Below are 23,754 nucleotides of genomic sequence, written 5' to 3'. Positions count from 1 at the left end.
AGCTCAGTCGCTCCGGCAGAGTGCTTCAGTCAGAGTGGACCATCACTCACGGGGCACTGCTGCGCCTTTGGGCTCAGGTCCAAAAGCCTCTCGTGGACCTCTTTGCCACAAGGTTCTCGAAGAGGCTTCCGGTGTTTGTCTCGCCATTCCCGGATCCTCAGGCTTGGCGAGTAAACGCTCTGGACATTCCCTGGACGGGCCTGGAGGCGTACGCCTTTCCGCCTTTCCCATTACTCAGCCGAGTAATTCGAAAGGCGGAGCTGGAGGGGCCGACTCTTCTTCTGCTGGTCGCCCCTCTGTGGCCGTCGCAGGTCTGGTTCCCGGACCTGCTCCGGCTCGCCCACGGGCCTCCCATTCCTCTCGCCCTTATGCGAGGGGAACTCGTGCAGCCCCGAACAGGCATTCCACACGAGGAGCCCAGTCTTCTGAAGCTTCACGTGTGGAGGTTGTTCGGGACTCACTGAGGCGCTCGGGAGCGTCATCCTTGACGCTGGATCTGGTGGACCGCTCGCACAGGGCGTCCACGGCGTCTGTTTACGCCTCACACTGGAGGTCCTGGGCCTCCTGGTGCTTGGAGAAGGGGGTGAGTTCGGTGGCGCCTCGCTCTATGCAGGTGGCCAACCACCTCTCTTTTCTTTTTTCGCAGGGTGCGTCTGTTTCCTCCTTGAGGGTCCGGCGCTCAGCTATCTCTGCGACGCTTAAGCAGATCGGTAGATCTATTAACGTCGGGGGTGTGATTGCAGCAGTAATCAAGGGTGCTGCTCTCAAGCAGGCCAGGTCCAGGTGCCCGTCCCCCAAGTGGGACCTTTTTCTGGTCTTAGCATTCTTGCGGTCTTCGGAGTTCGAACCGCTGCGGGAGGCTAGTCTGCATAATCTTACTCGGAAGACGCTGTTTCTTCTTCTGTTGGCGACGGCCCGGCGGGGTAGCGAGGTCCACGCCCTGTCGGGTCTGCCAGAAGATATTTCTTTCGAGTCGGACGGCTCTGTCTCTTTGCATTTCCGTCCCGATTTTTTGGCCAAAAATCAGACTCCGGGGCAGGCCTCTCCGTTGGTTAGAGTCAAGGCACTGACCAACGCGTTGGCTCCGGACGACCCTGATTTGGCCAACTGCCCTGTTCGGGCCCTCCGTTTGTACTTGGAGCGCACTCAGCCCTTGCGTTCCAAGTCTCAGAAGTTATTGTTTCTCTCCCTTCTTACAACTCGGGAGAGAGATGTCTCAAAGGTTACGTTGGCCCGGTGGGTGACTTCTCTGATAAGGCAAGCTTATGTTTGGAGTAGCACAAACAGGGGGGGGGCGCTGCCTGCCTTTCCCCTGGACTCCCCCAGAGCCCATGAAACGAGGGCATGGGCATCATCGCTCGCAGTCCTACGCTCCATGCGCCTCGATGATGTTTTGTCTACTGCGTACTGGCGCTCTGAAGATATTTTCCTGAATTATTATCTTCGGGACATTTCTGCCCTCCGCCAGGACGGCTCTCGTGCTCTGCCTGCACTTGTAGCAGCTGGTCAGGTTCTGACCAGAACGTGATGGTGAGTTTGAGTTTATTTCTTGCCCACCGCCATGTTGATGTTATCTGCTTTATGTGATTCGGAGTAAGAATATGTAATTTAATGGAAAATTTCTAAGTAAATTTTCATTTCATTAATATACTTACCCGAATCACATAGTGAATTCCCTCCCTCCTTCCCCGCTTGTGGTTTTTAGTCTTTCTGAAGCCGTATGAGCGGTCACGTGGTGACAGAGAGGAAGTAGCTATATGGGAGGTAACTCCCAGGGAACCTGGCTGTTACCATAGCTATTCAAGCTTTTTTGGTAGGGGTCGCTTCCCTTTGTTTGTTTTTTGATGGGTAGCGTTTTTTCAGTACCTAGCATCTCAGACGTAGTCAAATGCTTTATGTGATTCGGGTAAGTATATTAATGAAATGAAAATTTACTTAGAAATTTTCCATTTAAGCTGAGGTCTCTCTATGACTATCGGGGGGGAGGAGGTTAAGTAACTGAGAATGTCGCAACAGGATCTAACCACTTCATCATTGAACCAGTTGTAAAATAATCAAAAAGTTGTTGGATTTATATTTATCATGGTTTCCTGGAGCAACCCTTTATTCCTCTGTCCATGTGCTGCGCTGCTCACAAGTAAATGTAACAATTTCTTCTGCAGCTGTCTCTTCGTTCGTGTTACTGCGAAGAGTTGTGGACAAATTTAGTTAAATATCTTCTCATTTACTTTTTGGAATTAGAGCAATCATATGACACCAATCCTAAGCATTATAATTCAAAACATAAACGAGTACTCACCTGAGTCGAAGTTTGTGTAGAATTCCACGATGTAGTTTACAGGAACGGAGGGATATGTGAGATGCGCACACCGCCGGAAACACGCCATTTTTCACAGCTCAGGTCATCTGATATAACCATATCAGATGATCTGACTTATCTTTAAGCAACCAAAAATGTTTTAGTTGCATTTACATTTGATAAATTATCTTATTTCCTTTAATGGGGAGGGTGAAACTGAAGGGCGGGCACATATCCCTCCGTTCCTGTAAACTACATCGTGGAATTCTACACAAACTTCGACTCAGGTGAGTACTCGTTTATGTTTTGAATTCCACTTCTCGTAGTTTACCGAAACTACGTGATTTGTGAGATTTTAAAGTTGGTTGATTAAAGATTATAATTCAAACAAAGGAATAATCGAAGTCACACTAAAGTTAAATATCAAACATTTATTCTCAAAGGACAACATGAGAATAGTGAACATCTGTCTTGGCTTTTGCACCAAACATACATTGTTTGAAAACAACCATGTATTACAAAAATAAGTGATGCATTTATTTTCCATTCATAATGGGAATTGCAATTTCTTCATAACCAAAGAAACAATAAACACTGCAACACATTTGAAAACAATGGATCAATTGTCCACAAAACCATTTGCATTTTCTTTTACATGGAGACGGGGAGATAATTGTCTCTAGATCTCCATTTGTTAGCTCCCTTGTCTTGAATTTTAACCTTTCCCAATGCAAATTATCAGAATGTAATCAATCTTAGATTACTGAGCTGGAAGTTTTTTATTTTCCAACTTTCGCATAATAGTTTAAGATAGTGTTTGATTTATCTTTACTTTCCAGTGGTTTGTTATAGAACTTTTTGAAAGTGGATACATTTGACCAGCCTGCCACTTTCAAAATATCTTCAACAGCAACACCCGACTTGAACATTGCTGAAGATGATGCGCCCCGAAAGCTGTGGGGTGCAAAATTTGTAATTCCTGCGCGTATGAGGACAGTTTTTAGCCACCTAGCTATGGTGTCTTTCGCCGCTGGCCCATGTGGCTGTTGGTAACACAAAAGTAACTGGTCAGTCTCATCACTCTCACATCTGAATTCTACAGTACTATTAATGTACTGTCGAAGACAAGTCACCACACACAAAGTTTTGTCTTCTGTATAAAACGGTAACTGCAAAGGTTTTGGATGAAAGCCAGGTCTAGACTGCTTCAACTTTTCAGTTATGTAAATTGTACATCCATCATCATGAAAACAAATATTTCTCAACCTGATCAAATGAATTGTCTGCACTCTGTGGGCAGTAATTAACAACAACAAGGAACACAATTTTAAAGTCAAATCCTTCAATGAAAGTTCAGAATTTTCTCCCATGTTTCTGAAAAACTGCAAAACTTTGTCTACATCCCAAGTTTCATTGTATCTTGGTTGTGGTGTACGCAGTTCAAAGATTCCCTTTAGAAATCGAATTACTAAAGGGTGACATCCTACTGTTTTATTGTCTGGTAGAATAACCACTGCAGATAGTGCACTCCTTGCAGTGTTTATAGCACTGTATCCTAAGCCATCTTCATACAGCTTAGTCAAGAACTGTAACACCTCATCTATAGTCGGACGAAGGGGATCACACTGGCACTGCACACAAAACTTGCTCCATCTGCTGAGGTAGGAGGCATACTGCTGTCTGGTTGAAGGTCGCCACGATGCCCAGATAACTTGGAAAGTCTCACCTTGAACTCCTCTTGCTTCAAGGGATTTCCTGATAAGCAACAAGCCAGAAGTTGCAGAGTCCTGTGGAGCGGATGCACATCTTGCGTATGTGGTAGATGAATGGTAAGCTTTCCCTTTGGAAGAAGAACAGGCTCTTGTGTCAGCATTTTCAACATCTGGGGGTACCATACTGCCGTAGGCCACTTTGGAACGATCAAGATTCCTTCCGCTCTGTCGCGCTGCCATTTGTTGAGCACTTTCTGCAGCAAGCTGAAAGGCGGAAAGGCATATATTAACCATTTTGACCAATCTTGGGTAAAGGCATCAATGGCCAAGGCTTCTGGGTCTGGTATCCAGGACACGAATGGTTTCATCTGAAAATTTAATCGTGATGCAAATAGATCGATGTCTGGCTTCAGCAGACGATCTTTTAATTTGCAGAAAATATCATGATTCAATTTCCACTCAGTACGATCATTGAATTGTCTTGACAAAACGTCAGCTTCTGTATTCAGTATTCCTGGGATATGTGAAATTGATATCCAAATACCATTTTCCTTGCACCACATCCAAATTTGTTTTGCAACGTTATTGCAATCTGGAGAACGCGATCCTCCCATATTGGATATATAGGAGACTGCACATGTGTTGTCTGTAAAGACTTTTACATGTTTTCCTGTGATCATTTCTTTGAAACTTTTCAAAGCGTACAAAATTGCCATCATTTCTAGAACATTGATGTGCAAATTCATTTCTGTTTCGGACCATCGCCCTCCAGTCTTAATTTGACCACAAACAGCTCCCCAACCACCTGAACTTGCAGCATCCGTCTGGATTTCAACTTCAGGATTAGTTTTTTTAATGGGGAAAAAAGAGGAATCTAAATTTTCAATCCACCAGTCTAGTTCTTCTGTTGTCTTATCTGTCAAGCTTGTCAGCGATTCAAAATTTCCTGCAGAAAATTTTAACGATGTGGATTTCAGTCTGTCTAAACTCCTATAAAACAGTGGGCCCCACTGAACAGCTGGAAAAGTTGCTACCAACTGGCCTATAACTTGTGCCAGTTCTCTTATGGTCACCCTCTTCTTTCTTTTGAGTTCTGAACATGCGAGCACAACTTTTTGCTTTCTTTCCAGGGGTAAAGTAACTGTCATATCTTCAGAGTTTAAAAGAAACCCCAAGTACCTCAGTTTCTTGCAGGGTTTGAGGACTGATTTCTCTGTGTGGATAATAAATCCCAGTGAATCGAGTAATTTCACTGTCTTTGACACATTCTCTGCACACTCTTCAAAAGAATTACCTTGCAGATAACTATCATCAATAAAGGAAGTGGATAAATATCCCTGTGATCTGAGTGTGGCATAGACTGGTTTCATTAACTTTGTGAAATAACGAGGGCAGTTACTTAGTCCATTTGGGAAGCAGGTATACTGATAAAGTTTGTTTCTCCACATGAATTTGAGGTATTTCCTGCATTCTGCTTTTATTGGTACAGAGTAGTATGCATGTCTGAGATCCACTGAAGCCATGTAGCAGCCTCTTATCATCATTTGAGTTGCTGACGTAAGATTGTCCATCTTAAAGTGCTCATATTGTACTGAATCATTAAACTTTTTTAGATTCAAAATGAGACGGTAGGAGCCATCAGGTTTTGGGACCATGAAAACAGGGGAGATAATTTCATCTTCCTGATGCACCGATTTTTCAATAACTCCCAAGGATAACAGTTTTTCAATTTCCGAATCCATTTTTGACTCACATGCGAAGCAAAAGTGAGTCTATGTACTCACCCGAGTCGTCCGTCCGTCCGTCCGTCCGGACGTCCGGACGTCCGGACGTCCGTCCGTCCGTCCGGAAAACTTTAACGTTGGATATTTCTTGGACACTATTCAGTCTATCAGTACCAAATTTGGCAAGATGGTGTATGATGACAAGGCCCCAAAAAACATACATAGCATCTTGACCTTGCTTCAAGGTCAAGGTCGCAGGGGCCATAAATGTTGCCTAAAAAACAGCTATTTTTCACATTTTTCCCATTTTCTCTGAAGTTTTTGAGATTCAATACCTCACCTATATATGATATATAGGGCAAAGTAAGCCCCATCTTTTGATACCAGTTTGGTTTACCTTGCTTCAAGGTCAAGGTCACAGGAGCTCTTCAAAGTTGGATTGTATACATATTTTGAAGTGACCTTGACCCTGAACTATGGAAGATAACTGTTTCAAACTTAAAAATTATGTGGGGCACATGTTATGCTTTCATCATGAGACACATTTGGTCACATATGATCAAGGTCAAGGTCACTTTGACCCTTATGAAATGTGACTAAAATAAGGTAGTGAACCACTAAAAGTAACCATATCTCATGGTAGAAAGAGCCAATAAGCACCATTGTACTTCCTATATCTTGAATTAACAGCTTTGTGTTGCATGACCTTGGATGACCTTGACCTTGTTGGTAGGAAAAATGTGTAAAGCAGTTCTTAGTGTATGATGTCATTGCTGTAAAGGTCAAGGTCAAGAATGTGAGTCGTATGGGCTTTGCCCTTCTTGTTGTCCATAGATTTCCTTGTACTTGATTTTTCAAGTAAGAAAGATTTTCAGAATTTAAGTCAGAAAACTCATCTATTGGAATATCAGCACCGCACACCATGTCAAGAATAAATGGGTCTGATGTTATTTCTTCCCATTTTTGAACAAACTTTTTTAGTCTACCTGCTTCAAAAGGGCGGTTAGGTATTGTATCTTTACTTACAGATTTTGGCAGAGAAGGTAGTGGAGCTACTGCTGGCCTTGTTGCCACTCGGTTCGTCCGCTGCCGCGGTAGTTCATTCTGCCCCGTGCACGGTAAGGTCCTCTCCCTCTCATTCTGCCTCTTGGTGTCCAGGTTCTTCCTGCACCTCTTGGCCTCCAATTCCAATCGTTTTTTGCAAAGGGATTGTTTTGTGGAAAAAACTTTTGACCTTTTACTCCACTTGACTGACTGAGACCCAGGCCCATTCTAGCTGTTGTATCAATGTTTGCACATGCAGCTTTCAGGTCATTGCCAAACAACATATCTGTGATTGGAACTTCAGCTGAACCAAGTTTTTTGTACTTTTTGTTCAGTTGAGCATTTGAAATTTTCCCCCTTCTGTCAATTGACAGATCATGGTTTGTTTTCTGTACAAGTGCAATAGAATCTGCTACACCTTTCATGAGTCCCCGAATTTCGGGTGATTCACTTTTCAGTATGGTTTTCCATATGTTTGTGAGTGCATAGGTCGCTGTACACAGCGCTTTCTGATACTGCTGTAGTTTCAAATCTGCACCTCTTGTTGCACGGTCAAGTATTGACCATATCTCCGGATTGACCTTTGGAACAACAACCTTCAAGTTTTTAGGTCTGGCATACTTGTTCATTTTTTCTTTCATTTTTTCTTCTGAAATTTGACCTTTTGCCATGGTCTCATCAACCAGCTTCGCGATACCTTCCGGTATTTCTGGTGCAAGCTTTTCAGCATTGTCGAACTCTTGTTCTATTTCTGCCATTTCAGTGTCAGAATTACTAGTGCCACAAGTTTGACCACAAGTTTCACCTTCGTTCACTCTGATCATCGATTCTATTTGATCATCATAATCTTCGAACGAATCAGATTCGTCTCCAGATTCTTGTGACTCTGCTTTTCGCTTTTGTCTTTGTGTCAACTTCGAACCATGATCATCAGGCGATTCGCCTTCGGTCTGGCCTTGGCCCTGACCTAGCAGCGCTAGGATACGTTCGTTTTGTTTTTTCATGTTATTCCAATCGCTGATTGGAATGGTCACTGCCTCTAACCGAGGTTTTTTCTTATTCTTTTTCTTCCCTTCTTTTTCGTTTGACACATGTTTGTCCTTTTGACTTGAACAAGGCAAGTCTAACAATTGATCCACTTCATCCGCGTGGATTTGGATTTCAGGCACTGATTCAGTGCTGTCCATTGTTCGAACAAATTCTAAGCATTTGCGACAACAAATAAGGAAAATACACTTACCGCAGGTCAAAACAAATGGTTAACCGAAGGAATAAATCAGTCAAGTTAGGAAAAAAGGATCCTAAAAGGAAGGATTAACCTGATAAAGTAAGACCGGATTTTGGAGAAGCTGCTATGGCGGCCGGAAGTCGTACGGGAATGGCGTGTTTCCGGCGGTGTGCGCATCTCACAAATCACGTAGTTTCGGTAAACTACGAGAAGTGGAATCATGAGGGCGGATACACAAGCACTGTGCAGAATACCATGAAATGTGTTTGTGTAATAACAGCTAGGAATTACAAAGGTCATTTTTGTAGTGCATACAAGTTACAACGGAATTTTAATAAGAGAATAATCTGTCACTTTCCTCAATGCATGTACACTCTTCAAAAAAAGTTAAGGATCGGTTGAAAAAACTGATCTAATTATAAAACATTGCCAAAAAATTAAACATCGACATAATAATTAAAAGATTAATGTGTTTGAATCAACAAATGAACAATGAGTCTTGACTTACAATTTTGTTTGGCATGCAGAGTTATTTCCCTTTGTGGGACTTCTCAAAAGCTTCTGCATTTTGGAAGAAAAAGGGTGTTTTGTATAGCTCCATGAAATTTGAGGAACGCATGCCAGGGCAAAAGGTTGTGATGCACGTGCTACAACAGGGTCCTGGCTATGAACATCGCTCACCAGCTTGTGTTTAAAGGTTGACACGCTGACACAATTATGCACAGTAGCAACATGCCCCCATGAAGAAAACTGAGCGATTTGGATAGAGGAAGGGCAATAGGATGGCTACAAGACGGTGTTGCTGCCAGGCAAGTGGCTCAGAGGCTTGCAGTGGCTCCCTCTGTCATCATCAGACTAAAACAGAGATTCCACGCAACTGGAAGAGTGCAGGAGCGACAACGTTCTGGTCGGCCCAGATCGAGACACCACACAAAGAGAGGATCGCTTCATTCAGAGGCAGGCCATGCAACAAAGAATGGCTACGGCAAACAACATTAGGCAACGCCTACAAGCTACCACCAACACTGTTGTTAGTGGGGCGGGGATGTAGCTCAGTCGGTAGCGCGCTGGATTTGTATCCAGTTGGCCGCTGTCAGCGTGTGTTCGTCCCCACGTTCGGCGAGAGATTCATTTCTCAGAGTCAACTTTGTGTGCAGACTCTCCTCGGTGTCCGAACACCCCCGTGTGTACACGCAAGCACAAGACCAAGTGCGCACGAAAAAGATCCTGTAATCCATGTCAGAGTTCGGTGGGTTATAGAAACACAAAAATACCAAGCATGCTTCCTCTGAAAGCGGCGTATGGCTGCCTAAATGGCGGGGTAAAAACGGTCATACACGTAAAAGCCGTGGGAGTTTCAGCCCATAAACGGAAAAAAAACCACAAAAAAAACCACCTGTTGTTAGTGGTCAGACGATCCGAAACCGCTTACACAACTTTGGCTTGCGTGCAAGGAGTCCAGTCCGAGGAACAACCCTGACTGCTAATCACCGAGCAGGTCGCTGAGCCTTGTGCACTCAACATGTGAGGTGGCAACGCCAGCAGTGGGCTCAGGTGTTGTGTACAGATGAGTCCCGCTTTTGCTTGGAACCTGCTGATGGTCGCATCCGAGTGTGGAGGCGTCGCGGAGAGCGCTTTGCAGAAGGCGCTGTTCTGGAACGACAGCGTTTTGGCGGAGGCTCTGTGATGGTCTGGGGAGGGATCAGCACACGTCTAAGGACACCTCTGTACCATGTAGTGGGCAACTTGACCGGTGTCCGCTACCAGAATGAGATCCTGCAACCCCTAGTCATTCCAGCCCTCCAAGCGATCGGCCCTCTTGCGATTCTTCAGGATGACAACGCACCTCCCCATCGCTCTGCAGCTGTAAACACCTTCATCTAGCAGGCCAGGGTCAACAGGATGCTGTGGCCAGCCAACAGCCCGGACCTGAACCCCATAGAGCACATGTGGAACGAACTTTGTCGTCGGGTACAGCAACATCACCCTCCTCCTGCCAATCTGGGTCAACTGCTGCAATGGCTCCAGCAGGAGTGGAATGGAGTTCCCAGAGCATTCACATGCAACCTGATCCACTCCATGCGCCAACGATGTGTTGAATGCCTGACACACAACGGAGGGCACACTGATTCACATTGTTGTGAATTCCATTTTCGAGGGTTGTCACGTTTGACCCACTCTAGCTAAATTGTGGCGGCCGCGTTCGATCTTTGCTTTGTTTGTCATTACTCCTTGATTGTTCAATTATATAATCTAAAAAAAAAAGAAAGAATTCGGTCTTGTCTGTTTTGTGTGGTGTGCTTGTAAAAAAGTGATCCTTAACTTTTTTTGAAGAGTGTATATGTAAATCTACTAGATAATGTTTTGCAGTGATCAAAAAGATGCGTGTGGGTGTTGTTTCCCCTTATTGGAAAGAATTTGCTCACTTAGGCGTGGCTGGTTAAGACACTGAAAATGCCTTGTAGTGATAGTGGTCCTTTTTTTTATTATAAAAGAATCTGTCACAGGGTAGTCTTACAGAGAGAGTACAGCTTTATTGATCTTGTCAAGTTTTAAGGTACAAATTAGGAGATAATAAACTGAAGGAGCAATGATACACAGGGGATAACTTGTCCAAAGCGAATAGGGCAGCAGAATGCAGGGAGAGAATACAAATATGAACCTTAGAAACATTCCAACAGTAATTGGACACTCCATTCAAACACAAACATTCTCAGAAATAGTGAAACATAAATGTTTGTGGATACATGTTCTTTTTGAACCAAGTTACGCACAGGAAGAGCATGCTTGATCCATTATTGGATTGGTCAAAACTGTGTACATTTGGTCAGAAGTAGGTGTCTGTCAAAGTCTCAGTGTTGTATTTACATTGATTTAAATGATTTATATTAAATGGTTAATTGACGAGCGCAGTGGCCTAGTGGATAAGCCATCGGCCTCCTAGTCCTATACGGAAGGTCACAGTTACGAATCCAAGCTCCCGCTCCTGGTGGGTGGAGGCTGGAGATTTTTTTTTTTATCTCCCAGGTCAACTTATGTGCAGACCTGCTTGTGCCTTATTCCCCTGTGTGTGTCCATCCAAAACAAGCACAAGAACAAGTGCGCATGGAAAAAATCCTGTAATCCATATAAGAGTTTGGTGGGTTATAGAAACATGAAAATAACCAGCATGCCTCCCCCAAAAGCGGCAAATGGCTGCCTGAATGGTGGGGTCAAAACGGTCGTACATGTAAAAACCCACTTGTGCAAAAGCATGAGTGAACATGGGAGTTTCTGTCCATGAACGAAGAAGAAGAAGATGAAATGGTTATTTGATCACACTGCAGATGGTTTGTGTTTCGAAGTCGTAGATCAATACTATGCCTGGGCTTCATTTGTTCTGAGGGCTAAAGACATATATTTGGTGGTTGACCTTTTACCTTTATAGTACTGAGGGTTATACAGACATTGTCATTGATTTAGTGGTTGACCCTTTACCCTTTCCTCTTACACACAAAAAATGTGGGCAATCAAAATTTGAGAATGTGATTTCCTAATTTGTCTAATCGCAGGGCCACCAAGCTGTGTATAAATACAGCTTTTTGATTTGTTCCACTTTCAAGGGGCCGGGGGCGCAACTTCAAACAATCACTCGGAGAATTAATTTGAGGGTGCTATCTACAACCTGCTAGCTCTCAATGCCAATAAGGCAAGGATATATCTTGGGAACAGTCTCAGTAGAGAAAAATTAAAATTCACAGGGACAAGCTGCTGTTCCTGCCAGTAGACATAATTATACAGTCTCATATAATTTTTAACTGTGTTCGTTTTGTACCAATGGTTTCCATAGGTTTTACATATCCATTTCCATATCCATAGAATATCTTATTTATACCCTCTTGATTATATGGGGGATATTGCAGCTAAAGAACCTGCTGCAAGAATCAACCCCAACTTATAATCAACCCCCAGACACTCTTTTTCTTCTTCTTCTTCTTCGTTCTTGGGCTTAGACTCCCACGTTCTCTCATGTTTTTAGCACGAGTGGGTTTTTACCTGTACAGTATGACTGTTTTTACCCCGCCATTCAGGCAACATAAAGCCCTTTGCTACTGACCATTGACTGAAGACAAATCGTCTGCAAATTGATCAACTGATTAGTGTTACATATATGACCATAACAGAATTACCTAAACATTTCCACACAGTATTTTTGATCAGACTCTTTATTTGTCTAAATTTACAGTTTCAACCATTCGAGCAAGCAATTCCTGTGTCTCTTTGATTCTATAAATGATTTAAGGACACATCCACAACATATTTGCATTGGACTATTGTTGAGGAAAATGTGTGTTTGGATCAAGTCTGAACTTACTGTTTCAGTTTATGTTTTGTTCACTGAAATATATCTTATATATATTATATATATTAAACCATCACAATGATACGCGTCTGATAATAAAGCAAAGCGAATCATTTCAGACTGCAGATTATCACTCATGGACTCTCAATTTTTGTGTGTGTTTACCCAAAAATCAATGTGTTCAGCAAGTCAGCATAAGGAACATGTAGGGCAGGATTGGTATACTTCAGCGAAGGTTTCAGCTGTTCTGCCATCAGTTCTCCATGGCTGCACTCTCCATGGTCAGGTTGCACACCTCTTGAGCAAATCTGGGCAAATATTCACATTTATTATCATTGAACTATCATGATTCACACGACTTAGTATTATTTTTTTAATGTGTACCTATTTTTACATGACTGTGTATCTGTTTAGTGAGATGGTGGGCAAATGTATAATTTGTATGTGTAGTCTTTAACAAAAATGTCATGGAATAAACCTAATATTTGTTTGCCTGTGTTGCTGCCGCAATGCTTGTTGTTTTTTGTCGGTCGGGCGCCTGTGCCGCCTTGCACGCTTTTCCAGGGTAAATGTGTTTTGCGTAGTCATGCGCGAGTTCGCGCGAGATTCGGATATGCTCTAGAACGTCACTTGACACTTCGACTCGCAGTAAGACAGACCGGTCGGGTAGTGTTGTGGCACTGTTTCGGACTTGAGAGGTATGAACAGCTTTCTATTGTTTGTTATTGCAACGTAACATGATTATGTTTTAATGTACCAAGGCGTGTTATTCTGTAAGCCTACTATTGAGGTAAAAGGAACGATATGGATTTGTAACTTCTGCTGCGGAAATGTGCGTGGTAGAATGAGAGCTATTTTTGGTCTTGACCTTGACCTGTTGTGTTTTTATTGTCTTGAGTTCATGCGTAATTTTAACGTTGAATTGTTGCCTCGCCCCAGTGTGTATCGTTGTCTCGCTCCAATGTGTTCTCGCACCACTGGTTTGTTTAACCTAGATTTTATTCGTTGATGTATAGTTATTAGCATACATTTTGTGTTCTTCAGGAACCTGTGTGGGCAATCCCTCTGCCTTTTCGTTGCTCGCTGCCATCACTAGGAGAAGACGAGGTATGCACATGTTCTGCGCGAACTTAGAATCCGGTTTCATTCTAGAATGGACCGGGTCCAGGTTGGAATTCTAACCCTGCGCAAGTACAGGGGTGCCATTCTAGAATGAAACCCTTGAATAAAGGGGGCCGTAATGTTTGTAGGTAAGACAGAGTTGTCTTCCCTTGAATTATCTCCACCTGCACCTTCCCTTTGATAAAATGGGGCTGATTTGTCTACCCCTGAAAAAAATCCTTTGGCGATCTTGCGATGTCATGTCATGTCAAGAAAGTTGACACTCCTGAGTACGCAATAAACAAAGGCAGACCATAGCAAGGGGGACTACCAGGGCGGTATTGTTTGCAGGGCAGTTGTTTTTGTGATGGGAGCCGGTTGCGGCCGCTTGCAATGTCAGCGCTGTCTCCCTCTCGGAAATGTCCGGTTTTTTGACAATTTTTTTGACAGACAGACGGTCAGACCGACTAACCGACAGACAGACCAACAGAAGGACAGAGTGAGTTATAGAGCTGTTGTCACAGGTTTAAAAAAAAGTTGACATTATATCTTCACAATTCAGAAGACCAACTTCATGTATATGAATAAGATTAAAAGTTACAAGCGAGATCGGCAAAACACTGTCAGTCCGGAAATTTCCGTTCGTAGCGATCAGTGCTGAGTGTCTCTCAAAATCGTAATCACTTTCAGAACATCACAATCCCAATTCACGATGTCTTTGAGTAAAGTGTAAAAAACCCGAAAAAAACACCCAACCAAACACACAAAAAACAAAAACAAACAGAAAATCCACATTTGTGGCTTTGGTTGTGTGAACTGAAATGACCATTCCAACTTGAACCCAAATTCCAACCTTGCGCACGGCCGATTCTAGAATGGACCAGCAACAAGGGTTTCATTCTAGAACCCAGTAAACATTTTGGGTGCGCCGCGCATGCGCCGCGCATGCACCATACACCTGCGCCGTGCATGCGCCTCATGGAACTTTGGTGCATGCGCCTCAGTCAATACTATGATCGTCCACTAGTCGACGCGGCGCATGCGTATATGGTGCGCCTGACCATCGCGTGACCATGCCTGGAGCAGGTGACATGCATGCTAGAAGTCGATGCGGCGCATCCCAAGTAATTCGAAGTAAAACAAAATTCGAGTTATGATGACTATGCATGTACGCAATCTAACTGGACACACTGTTGACTTGAAAGAAATATTGTAATAACATACATGGCATCAAACAATAATCAAAGACACAAATGGAAAACGTGTAATTAACACCGTTACCTACTATACAATTGATAATATATATATACCACTCACTTGCTATTCGCCTAAATGCTTGCGGTGTGCTGTGACACATGTAAGAAACCAAAAGAAAAAAAGACTTTACTTTGGCGAAAAGAGCATATGCTGCTTATTTTTGTACATAACTGCTATAACTGTATTTTTACATGTAAAAAACATAGAGATATATCTTACCATTTCACCAAGACGGTCAAATTATTGACGATGAATAACGCATAATAAGGGGAGATCATGATGACGTACATGTCTATGGTTGCACAGTTGCCGCCCTTGGTTCGAAAACCCGGGGAACAAGATCAGGAATATCTAGTCGCTGGAACCTATAAGGTTATGCGGCGACTTATCAGATGATAATGTTTCGAACTTATCTTTTAAAAATTAAGTAAACAAATCTATGGAATATTTTGGAGTTCCATTGTGATTGGTTAAACAGATCTATATATCTTCTTATTATTTTATCCGTACTGTGTTTACATTTGAAAACAGATCTTTTCCGACGCCCCCCACTAAATTCATTTTAAAAAAAACCAAGACCTATAGGCTCTCGAAAATTTGATTTTCATAAGCACATTCCCCCCCTCTTCGTTCACAAAAAATCCGCAGGCGCTAGCTCTTACGGTTAGGACGCCGCTCTCGTGAAACGTTTTGGGGAAATCAAGCTGCTTGCCGTAAGGGGCCAGATATTGTTTTGCCAATTTTTTTTTAGTGTACCCCTTCAATAGCATGATACTGTCTTAAAAGGATTTTGAAATCGCTTGAGCCGTTTAGCCGCCGAATTAAATTAAAGAAATAGCTATATTTGGACTTTTTCACATTTTAAAGCTGGGGTTTTTTCCTACCGTCTGCACGACCAACCCACAATCCGATGTACCTTTCGGCTCTACGTAAAAACAAAATTAACAAACAAACAAACCAACAACAACAAAAACCAAGCAAAACAAATACACCCGCATTTTGGAACTGCGCGGCGTCGGTATGGCGCATTGACAGTGGCGATGGTGTAACCTAGAATTTAAATGCACCGGCGCGTAGTCTCCGCGGCGTATGTCCGCGCAGGTGGGATCGCCCAAGCGACGGTGAATGCATGCGCGGCGCACCATAAATGTTTACTGGGAATGGCACCCCTGTACTTGCGCAGGGTTAGAATTCCAACCTGGACCCGGTCCATTCTAGAATGAAACCGGATTCTAAGTTCGCGCAGAACACACATATGCATTGTGAATATTGTGTTTGTAAGAAAGTGTGTATGACAACCTATGGCGAAATGTGCAATTGTTGTAAACTAAGAACAAATTGTGACCAGATTGAGCGTTGCCATTTTTATTCAACTTCGTGATAATAATGTCATTAATGCAGTGTTAAACTTGTGATAAAGTAAGAGCATAATGAAAAGGTGATAGATGCTATTAATATGATAACTGTACATCACTTTTTAGCACTAGTTTTTATGCTCTTAATCATGACTGTTATTTTTGCTTTATTGCAGTCTTTTGCGGCCCTGTATGATTAGAAAATAAAGAAGTTTTACCATACATCCGTCTTGCGTCTGTGAGAGGCAGCGACAGCCTGGTTGTCTCTGTGTGTGTCTGCATTGTGTTTGTAAAATCAGTTTCTATGGCAATGCGTTAAATACATTTAATTCACTTACTTAAATAAATAATTCTTTTATTACCTGAACCAACGCCCCCAAAAAGGTCATCTGATGATTTGTGCCAGTCTGTTATACATGTTAGTTGGTATGCTTTTTTGTTTTGTTTTTTGGGTGTCGTGCAAGAGACACTCAGTATTATTCTGTTAGCAGCCTTGTAAAAGTGATACTAAAAATGTTCTCTAGCCCTGTTCCCCACCAGACTGTGGTCTCGTAGCGCTGCATTGGACACAACATTTCGAACACAAGCACGCGATTACCAACCAAACAGACCTACCAGCACCAAATGTTTATTCATCAAATTCAATCCATCATAAAACGTAAACGTTCAAAGCTTACAACCACCCAAAATAATAAGTGTACAATAAAAAGTAAAATACCAAGAAGCAAGTATTAAACAGGACGGGTGGGATTACGACTTTTAATTCTGCACAGAACCAGTCTTGCTGCAGTGTTGCATGACTGGCACTAGTACAGAACATGATTATGTCTGGTCCGTGCACAGGCGCACGCATGGTTACAGTTGAGGCACTGTTGAACATTAGTTTTCAACTTTTGACATTCCTGCCAGACTTCATCTGTCTTTTATTGTTGTTCATAGAGTTTTGAAAATATACAGCTGAATCTAACAAATATGTGAGTCGTATTTCAAATACCCATTTATGATTAGCTGGCGTACAATAATGGACTTATCGTTGTAAATTCATGTACATGTTCTTTGATTTGGAAAATAAAGATTACTTCACATGGATTGGTGAAACAACTCAGAAGGGCCCAACTGTATGAGTTACGACTGACCTTTTTTTTAACAATGTCGCTCGCATCCTTCCAGATATCACTGGTGTGCTGGACAGTTGAAAACTCTTTTTCCTGAAGAATAAATCGGAGCACAAAGTACCGATCGATCAACCAAAGAAGCTAAGCTAACCACAACAACCCTAAGACACTCACAAACACGCGTGCATACACACACACACACACACACACACACACACACACAGATTTGCAAACACTATTTTGCTTCTTTGTTGGAGTGGGGCTACAAAAACAAATTTATACATTTTAGTTGAACATTGTCGCATAAACTCCATACTGACTATCCCCTTACCCGCCAATTAAAGTACTGCCAATCGAACTTTGGACCATGTATTCCACTCATTTATCTAATTTGTGGTGAACAAATGTATTTTGACTTAGGTAAGCGCTTCGTCGCAAAATCTTCTTTTTATATTTAGTCAAGTTTTGACTAAATATTTTAACATCGAGGGGGAATCGAAACGAGGGTATGGTGTATGTGCGTGTGTCTGTGTGTGTGTCTGTGTGTGTGTGTAGAGCGATTCAGACTAAACTACTGGACCGATCTTTATGAAATTTGACATGAGAGTTCCTGGGTATGAAATCCCCGAACGTTTTTTTCATTTTTTTGATAAATGTCTTTGATGACGTCATATCCGGCTTTTCGTGAAAGTTGAGGCGGCACTGTCACGCCCTCATTTTTCAACCAAATTGGTTGAAATTTTGGTCAAGTAATCTTCGACGAAGCCCGGGGTTCGGTATTGCATTTCAGCTTGGTGGCTTAAAAATTAATTTATGACTTTGGTCATTAAAAATCGGAAAATTTAAAAAAAAATAAAAATTTATAAAACGATCCAAATTTACGTTTATCTTATTCTCCATCATTTGCTGATTCCAAAAACATATAAATATGTTATATTCGGATTAAAAACAAGCTCTGAAAATTAAATATATAAAAATTATTATCAAAATTTTTTTTTCGAAATCAATTTAAAAACACTTTCATCTTATTCCTTGTCGGTTCCTGATTCCAAAAACATATAGATATGATATGTTTGGATTAAAAACACGCTCAGAAAGTTAAAACAAAGAGAGGTACAGAAAAGCGTGCTATCCTTCTTAGCGCAACTACTACCCCGCTCTTCTTGTCAATTTCACTGCCTTTGCCATGAGCGGTGGACTGACGATGCTACGAGTATACGGTCTTGCTGAAAAAGGGCAGCTACTTGACTAAATATTGTATTTTCGCCTTACGCGACTTGTTTTTCATTCAAGGGACGTAAATCTAGCTCAGCGTGTTCGAATAAATCGAATTTTTTGGGTAGAATTTATTCCAAATCCGCTTGACATATATGAACTTGACATTCGATCTTTTCTACCTCAAATCATTGTGCCCCTTGAAATTGTCAGGGAAGCAGTACGTGAGTCTAGAGTTAATTTTGTTAGAAGCCTGGCTGACGTCCAACAGTTGTCATCTTCGAAAGCAAGCAATCCAGATCGGAATTTAAAATGAAAAAATCTAAACAAGTGAATTAACAGGAGGAAAATTGTTTGTGGCTTGAAGATTTTGAAAATGCTGATTAATACCAAAAGCATGAGACTTATAGGCTAAAGAAATATCTCCTAGTACCCGAAGGAGCACGATGAATACCCCCCAAAATACAGAAGAGGTAGATCTAGTGAGTGTTGGGATACAACTTGGCTTTAAAATACCGAACAGATCAACAATGCAACAACTTGACCTGGCTGGGTGGCATTGGGAGAAGAGAAGGGTAAGCTTATGTTAGTCATTATGGAACATCGTATTTTACCTACCAGTTGAATACTTCTGGTTGCATTTTCACTCAATACAATAAAAGCAGAAAAATTGCTTTCACTTTTTAATTTACCAGTTCCTTTTGGAGTTCAAGTACTGAACCAATCGCTTGTCTTGTTACGTTCTTGATCAGATCGATTGGCATAGCAACCAGTATCGAGATGCGCAGTAGCGATACTCTTGAAATTCGAGTCCGACCAATGAAATTACAGAGTATCGATACTCAAAGTCTCGATACTCGCAGTATCGAGGGAAGACCAATGAAATGAACGAGTCTCGATACTCTGAGTATCGAGACTTTGAGTATCGAGACTTTGAGTATCGATACTCAGTCTCGATACTGTGGGCCTTTTGGCGCACCAGGGTGCTGTTCACACTCGAGATCAGAATTTAACCAATCGTTTTGTAGACACTCGATACTGAACTAGGGCGGCATAGCAACCATACTCGATACCACGGATTGGTTCATTTCCATACTCGATACTCGCAGTATCGAGGGAAGACCAATGAAATGAACGAGTCTCGATACTCGGAGTATCGAGACTTTAAGTCTCGATACTCCCAGTTACTCAGTCTCGATACTGTGGGCCTTTTGGCGTTCCAAAACTGAATCTCACATACGACAGGTGGATCTTTTATTTTAAAAATGTGCCAAATTGCATATCTCCAAGGCCGTAAGACTAAGAGTAGATATTGGGAAGGCCAGTTCAAGAAGGTGTGGGTGGATCAACACATAATTTGCTGGTATACTGGGAACCGTCCCAGAGATAAATAATGTTATATATTATTTGTGGCATAAACTAATAAAGTTAGTCTCTCTCTCTCTCTCTCTCTCTCTCTCTCTCTCTCTCTCTCTCTCTCTCTCTCTCTCTCTCTCTCTCTCTCTCTCTCTCTCTCACACACACACACACACACACACACATACTGATGTCATCTGACTTACTTGGTATCACAAAAGGTGCTGCCTTGCCGGTTTTTGCTGAAAAATAACTCCGAGACAATTAGATTCAATGAATACAATGATACAAGTAACCGGCAAGTCATAAATCCAAGAAGGTGTGGGGACCGACACAAAATAGGCTGGTTGTGGGGTCCGTCACAGAGAAATTAGGTCGAAAGTGGGGTCCGACACAGAAAGTGGGGACCGACACAATGAATTATGGGAACCGTCACGCCTACGTCACAAAAGTGTGGGGGGACCGAACACAGCCAATTTCACTGACTACTTTTGTTGTTTTTATTATTACGGCTGTTTGGATGGCCCTACAATCTTGAAACTTGGGCTGTCCGCTACAGACATGTTGAACTTTTTGCTGGACCAACGACAGTTCCAAGCAGGCATTTTTTGGTAGGATATTTCTTGCCGATGCTACGAATTATGCAGTTTTGCAGTAAAGTGGAAGGCATTCTACCTAATAACGGCTAAAATATCAAAAACCTTCAATCCAACAGCACCTAGGCATGTAGTGTAAACACTCACAGATCTAACAAGACCATTCTCAGAGAGCAACATTGCGTAAATAGATGTTTACCATAAATGGATGTTTTGTCCGCGAATTTTGGCGTGTGGGAACCGAGTGGGAACCGAACACAAAGGGTCAGGGCACCGAACACAAAGCGTAGGGGAACCGTCACAGTGTCACCGGTGTGTATAATGACGTTTGTCTCGGTGACTTTGGCATCATAAGCAGTCGAAAAACAGGTCCCTGCCAGACTTGCTTGACATGACCTCATTTACATGATATACACACGTGTGCAGGGCCGGACCAAGTTCGTTTGAAGGGGGGGGGGGGGGGGGGGTTCCAACTGAAGGTAGGGGTCCAAAGTCCACTTTTTTTTTTCTCTGAGAGGTACATTGGATGGCCAGGGGGGGGGGGGGGGGGGGGGGGGGGGGGGGTCCCGGAACCCCAGGAACCCCCCCCCCCCCCCCCCCCCCCCCCCCCCCAGATCCGGCCCTGCGTGTGATTTGAACGATTATTATCTCACGGGTGTCTCTCTCACGTATGCAGGATAAACATTGTCTTGTTGTTTTTGCGATTGTTCATTTACATTCTCCACGTCCGTAGTGAATCTAGGCTGGCCAAGACTTACTGAGACCATCAGACAGTATGACGCAATGATACCAAAGACGCACAACAAAGCGACGATATCTAGTTCTCTTGGTTCTTGTTGTCTGATCTGGAGTAGAAGCCACTTTTAGTTCGAGCGAGCTGTCAACCCTGGCAGGGGAAGAGGAGCACTTGAGCAGCATGGAAGAGTCACGGTAAAGTTTTGTGTTTCACATTAATTGCTGCTATGCATTGTACCTTACCTAGATTCAAGGAAGGCTATGATAATCGCCTCGTCTACTAATACGAGTTACGAATCCCGTATTGACTATTCTCCAGGATCGTAGAGATGCCAGAGCAGACTCATCTCCCATTTTGGACACAGCTTTGGTGTCCAGTGTGGCTTTGCTGTCCAAAATAACGCACGTCTATAGACGGCTTAATTTATTTCTGGCAGCTCTAAGCCTGGACAATTCCATTCTGTGATACGATCAACCCAAGTTTTGGTGGTCTGCATCTTCTTCTTTTTACATTTAGTCAAGTTTTGACTAAATGTTTTAACATAGCGGGGGAATCGAGACGAGGGTCGTGGTGTATGTGTGTCTGTGTGTGTGTCTGTCTGTGCGTGTGTGTGTGTAGAGCGATTCAGAGTAAACTACTGGACCGATCTTTATGAAATTTTACATGAGAGTTCCTGGGTATGAAATCCCCAGACGTTTTTTCATGTTTTTGATAAATGTCTTTGATGACGTCATATCCGGCTTTTTGTAAAAGTTGAGGTGGCACTGTCACACCCTCATTTTTCAATAAAATTTATTGAAATATTGGCCAAGCAATCTTCGACGAAGGCTGGACTTTGGTATTGCATTTCAGCTTGGAGGCTTAAAAATCAATTAATGACTTTGGTCATTAAAAATCGGAAACTTGTAATTAATTTTTTTTTATAAAACGATCCACATTTACGGTCATTGTGAAAACATGCAGTGCGTTCATTCTGTGAGTTCCACAGCTTGACTAAATGTAGTAATTTCGCCTTACGCGACTTGTTCATTCTTATCCCGTTTAAAATCCTGGTCAGATCCGAGAGGGTGCAGTGGTGTCGTTTGGGTCGGCCCTTCGGCCAATCGCCGATTTGTTTTTACTTTGGCCGAAACTTTCATGTCCCTATCGGCCAAATGTCCGAAGAGTATTCGCCTGAATCGGCCAAAGTTTGTCCAGTTTTTGACTCACATGCGAAGCAAAAGTGAGTCTATGTACTCACCCGAGTCGTCCGTCCGTCCGTCCGGACGTCCGTCCGGACGTCCGTCCGTCCGTCCGGAAAACTTTAACGTTGGATATTTCTTGGACACTATTCAGTCTATCAGTACCAAATTTGGCAAGATGGTGTATGATGACAAGGCCCCAAAAAACATACATAGCATCTTGACCTTGCTTCAAGGTCAAGGTCGCAGGGGCCATAAATGTTGCCTAAAAAACAGCTATTTTTCACATTTTCCCCATTTTCTCTGAAGTTTTTGAGATTGAATACCTCACCTATATATGATATATAGGGCAAAGTAAGCCCCATCTTTTGATACCAGTTTGGTTTACCTTGCTTCAAGGTCAAGGTCACAGGAGCTCTTCAAAGTTGGATTGTATACATATTTTGAAGTGACCTTGACCCTGAACTATGGAAGATAACTGTTTCAAACTTAAAAATTATGTGGGGCACATGTTATGCTTTCATCATGAGACACATTTGGTCACATATGATCAAGGTCAAGGTCACTTTGACCCTTATGAAATGTGACCAAAATAAGGTAGTGAACCACTAAAAGTGACCATATCTCATGGTAGAAAGAGCCAATAAGCACCATTGTACTTCCTATGTCTTGAATTAACAGCTTTGTGTTGCATGACCTTGGATGACCTTGACCTTGGGTCAAGGTCACATGTATTTTGGTAGGAAAAATGTGTAAAGCATGTGAGTCGTATGGGCTTTGCCCTTCTTGTTTTTGAGTCACTTGAGAAAAAGTGACTCTATGTAATCGGTCAGTGTTAGTCTGTCCGGCCGGCCGTCCGGCCGGCCGTCCGGCCGGCCGTCCGTAGACACCACCTTAACGTTGGACTTTTCTCGGAAACTATCAAAGCGATCCGGCTCATATTTTGTTTAGTCGTGACCTCCAATGACCTCTACACTTTAACGATGGTTTCGTTGACCTTTGACCTTTTTCAAGGTCACAGGTCAGCGTCAAAGGAAAAATTAGACATTTTATATCTTTGACAAAGTTCATCGGATGTGATTGAAACTTTGTAGGATTATTCTTTACATCAAAGTATTTACATCTGTAGCCTTTTACGAACGTTATCAGAAAAACAAGGGAGATAACTAGCCTTTTCTGTTCGGCAACACACAACTTAACGTTGGGCTTTTCTCGGAAACTATAAAAGTGACCGGGCTCAAATTTTATGTGAACGTGACTCCCAGTGACCTCTACACTTTGACGTCTGCTTTGGTGACCTTTGACCTTTTTCAAGGTCACAGGTATGTCTTGAAGGAAAAAAATTGAAATATCATATCTCTGAAACTATTCATCGGATTTGATTCAAACTTTATAGGATTATTCTTTACATCAAATTATTTACATCTGTATTGTGTTGTGAATAGCAATTTCTTCCTGTCCATCTGATGCCTCATATAATATTCAGAACTGCG

The 23,754-nt window shown here is 42.5% G+C and overlaps 1 protein-coding gene across 3 annotated transcripts in view; it reads left to right on the top strand.

Annotated features, from left to right (window-relative positions):
* The first annotated feature begins 12,875 nt into the window (after window positions 1-12,875).
* Window positions 12,876-23,754, top strand: part of LOC138962931 (organic cation transporter protein-like) — a 56,364-nt gene continuing 45,485 nt past the window's right edge. Inside the window, exons 1-2 of one of the 3 annotated variants that reach the window (XM_070334897.1) lie at window positions 12,876-13,047; window positions 13,394-13,456. Coding sequence is in view for 2 of the 3 variants with exons in the window: in XM_070334899.1 (XP_070191000.1) it covers window positions 21,261-21,274 (14 nt within the window). In the remaining variant the exon portion in view is untranslated. Of the gene's footprint in view, window positions 13,048-13,393; window positions 13,457-21,180; window positions 21,275-23,754 lie in introns of those variants that run through there. The other 2 variants (XM_070334899.1, XM_070334896.1) reach the window with 2 other exon arrangements.

The sequence above is a fragment of the Littorina saxatilis genome, linkage group LG3 (genome assembly GCF_037325665.1).
Source record: "Littorina saxatilis isolate snail1 linkage group LG3, US_GU_Lsax_2.0, whole genome shotgun sequence".
NCBI classification, from domain to species: Eukaryota; Metazoa; Mollusca; class Gastropoda; order Littorinimorpha; family Littorinidae; genus Littorina; species Littorina saxatilis.
The sequence above is the reverse complement of the archived record's forward strand: the minus strand, read 5'-3'. Positions and strand labels throughout refer to the sequence as shown.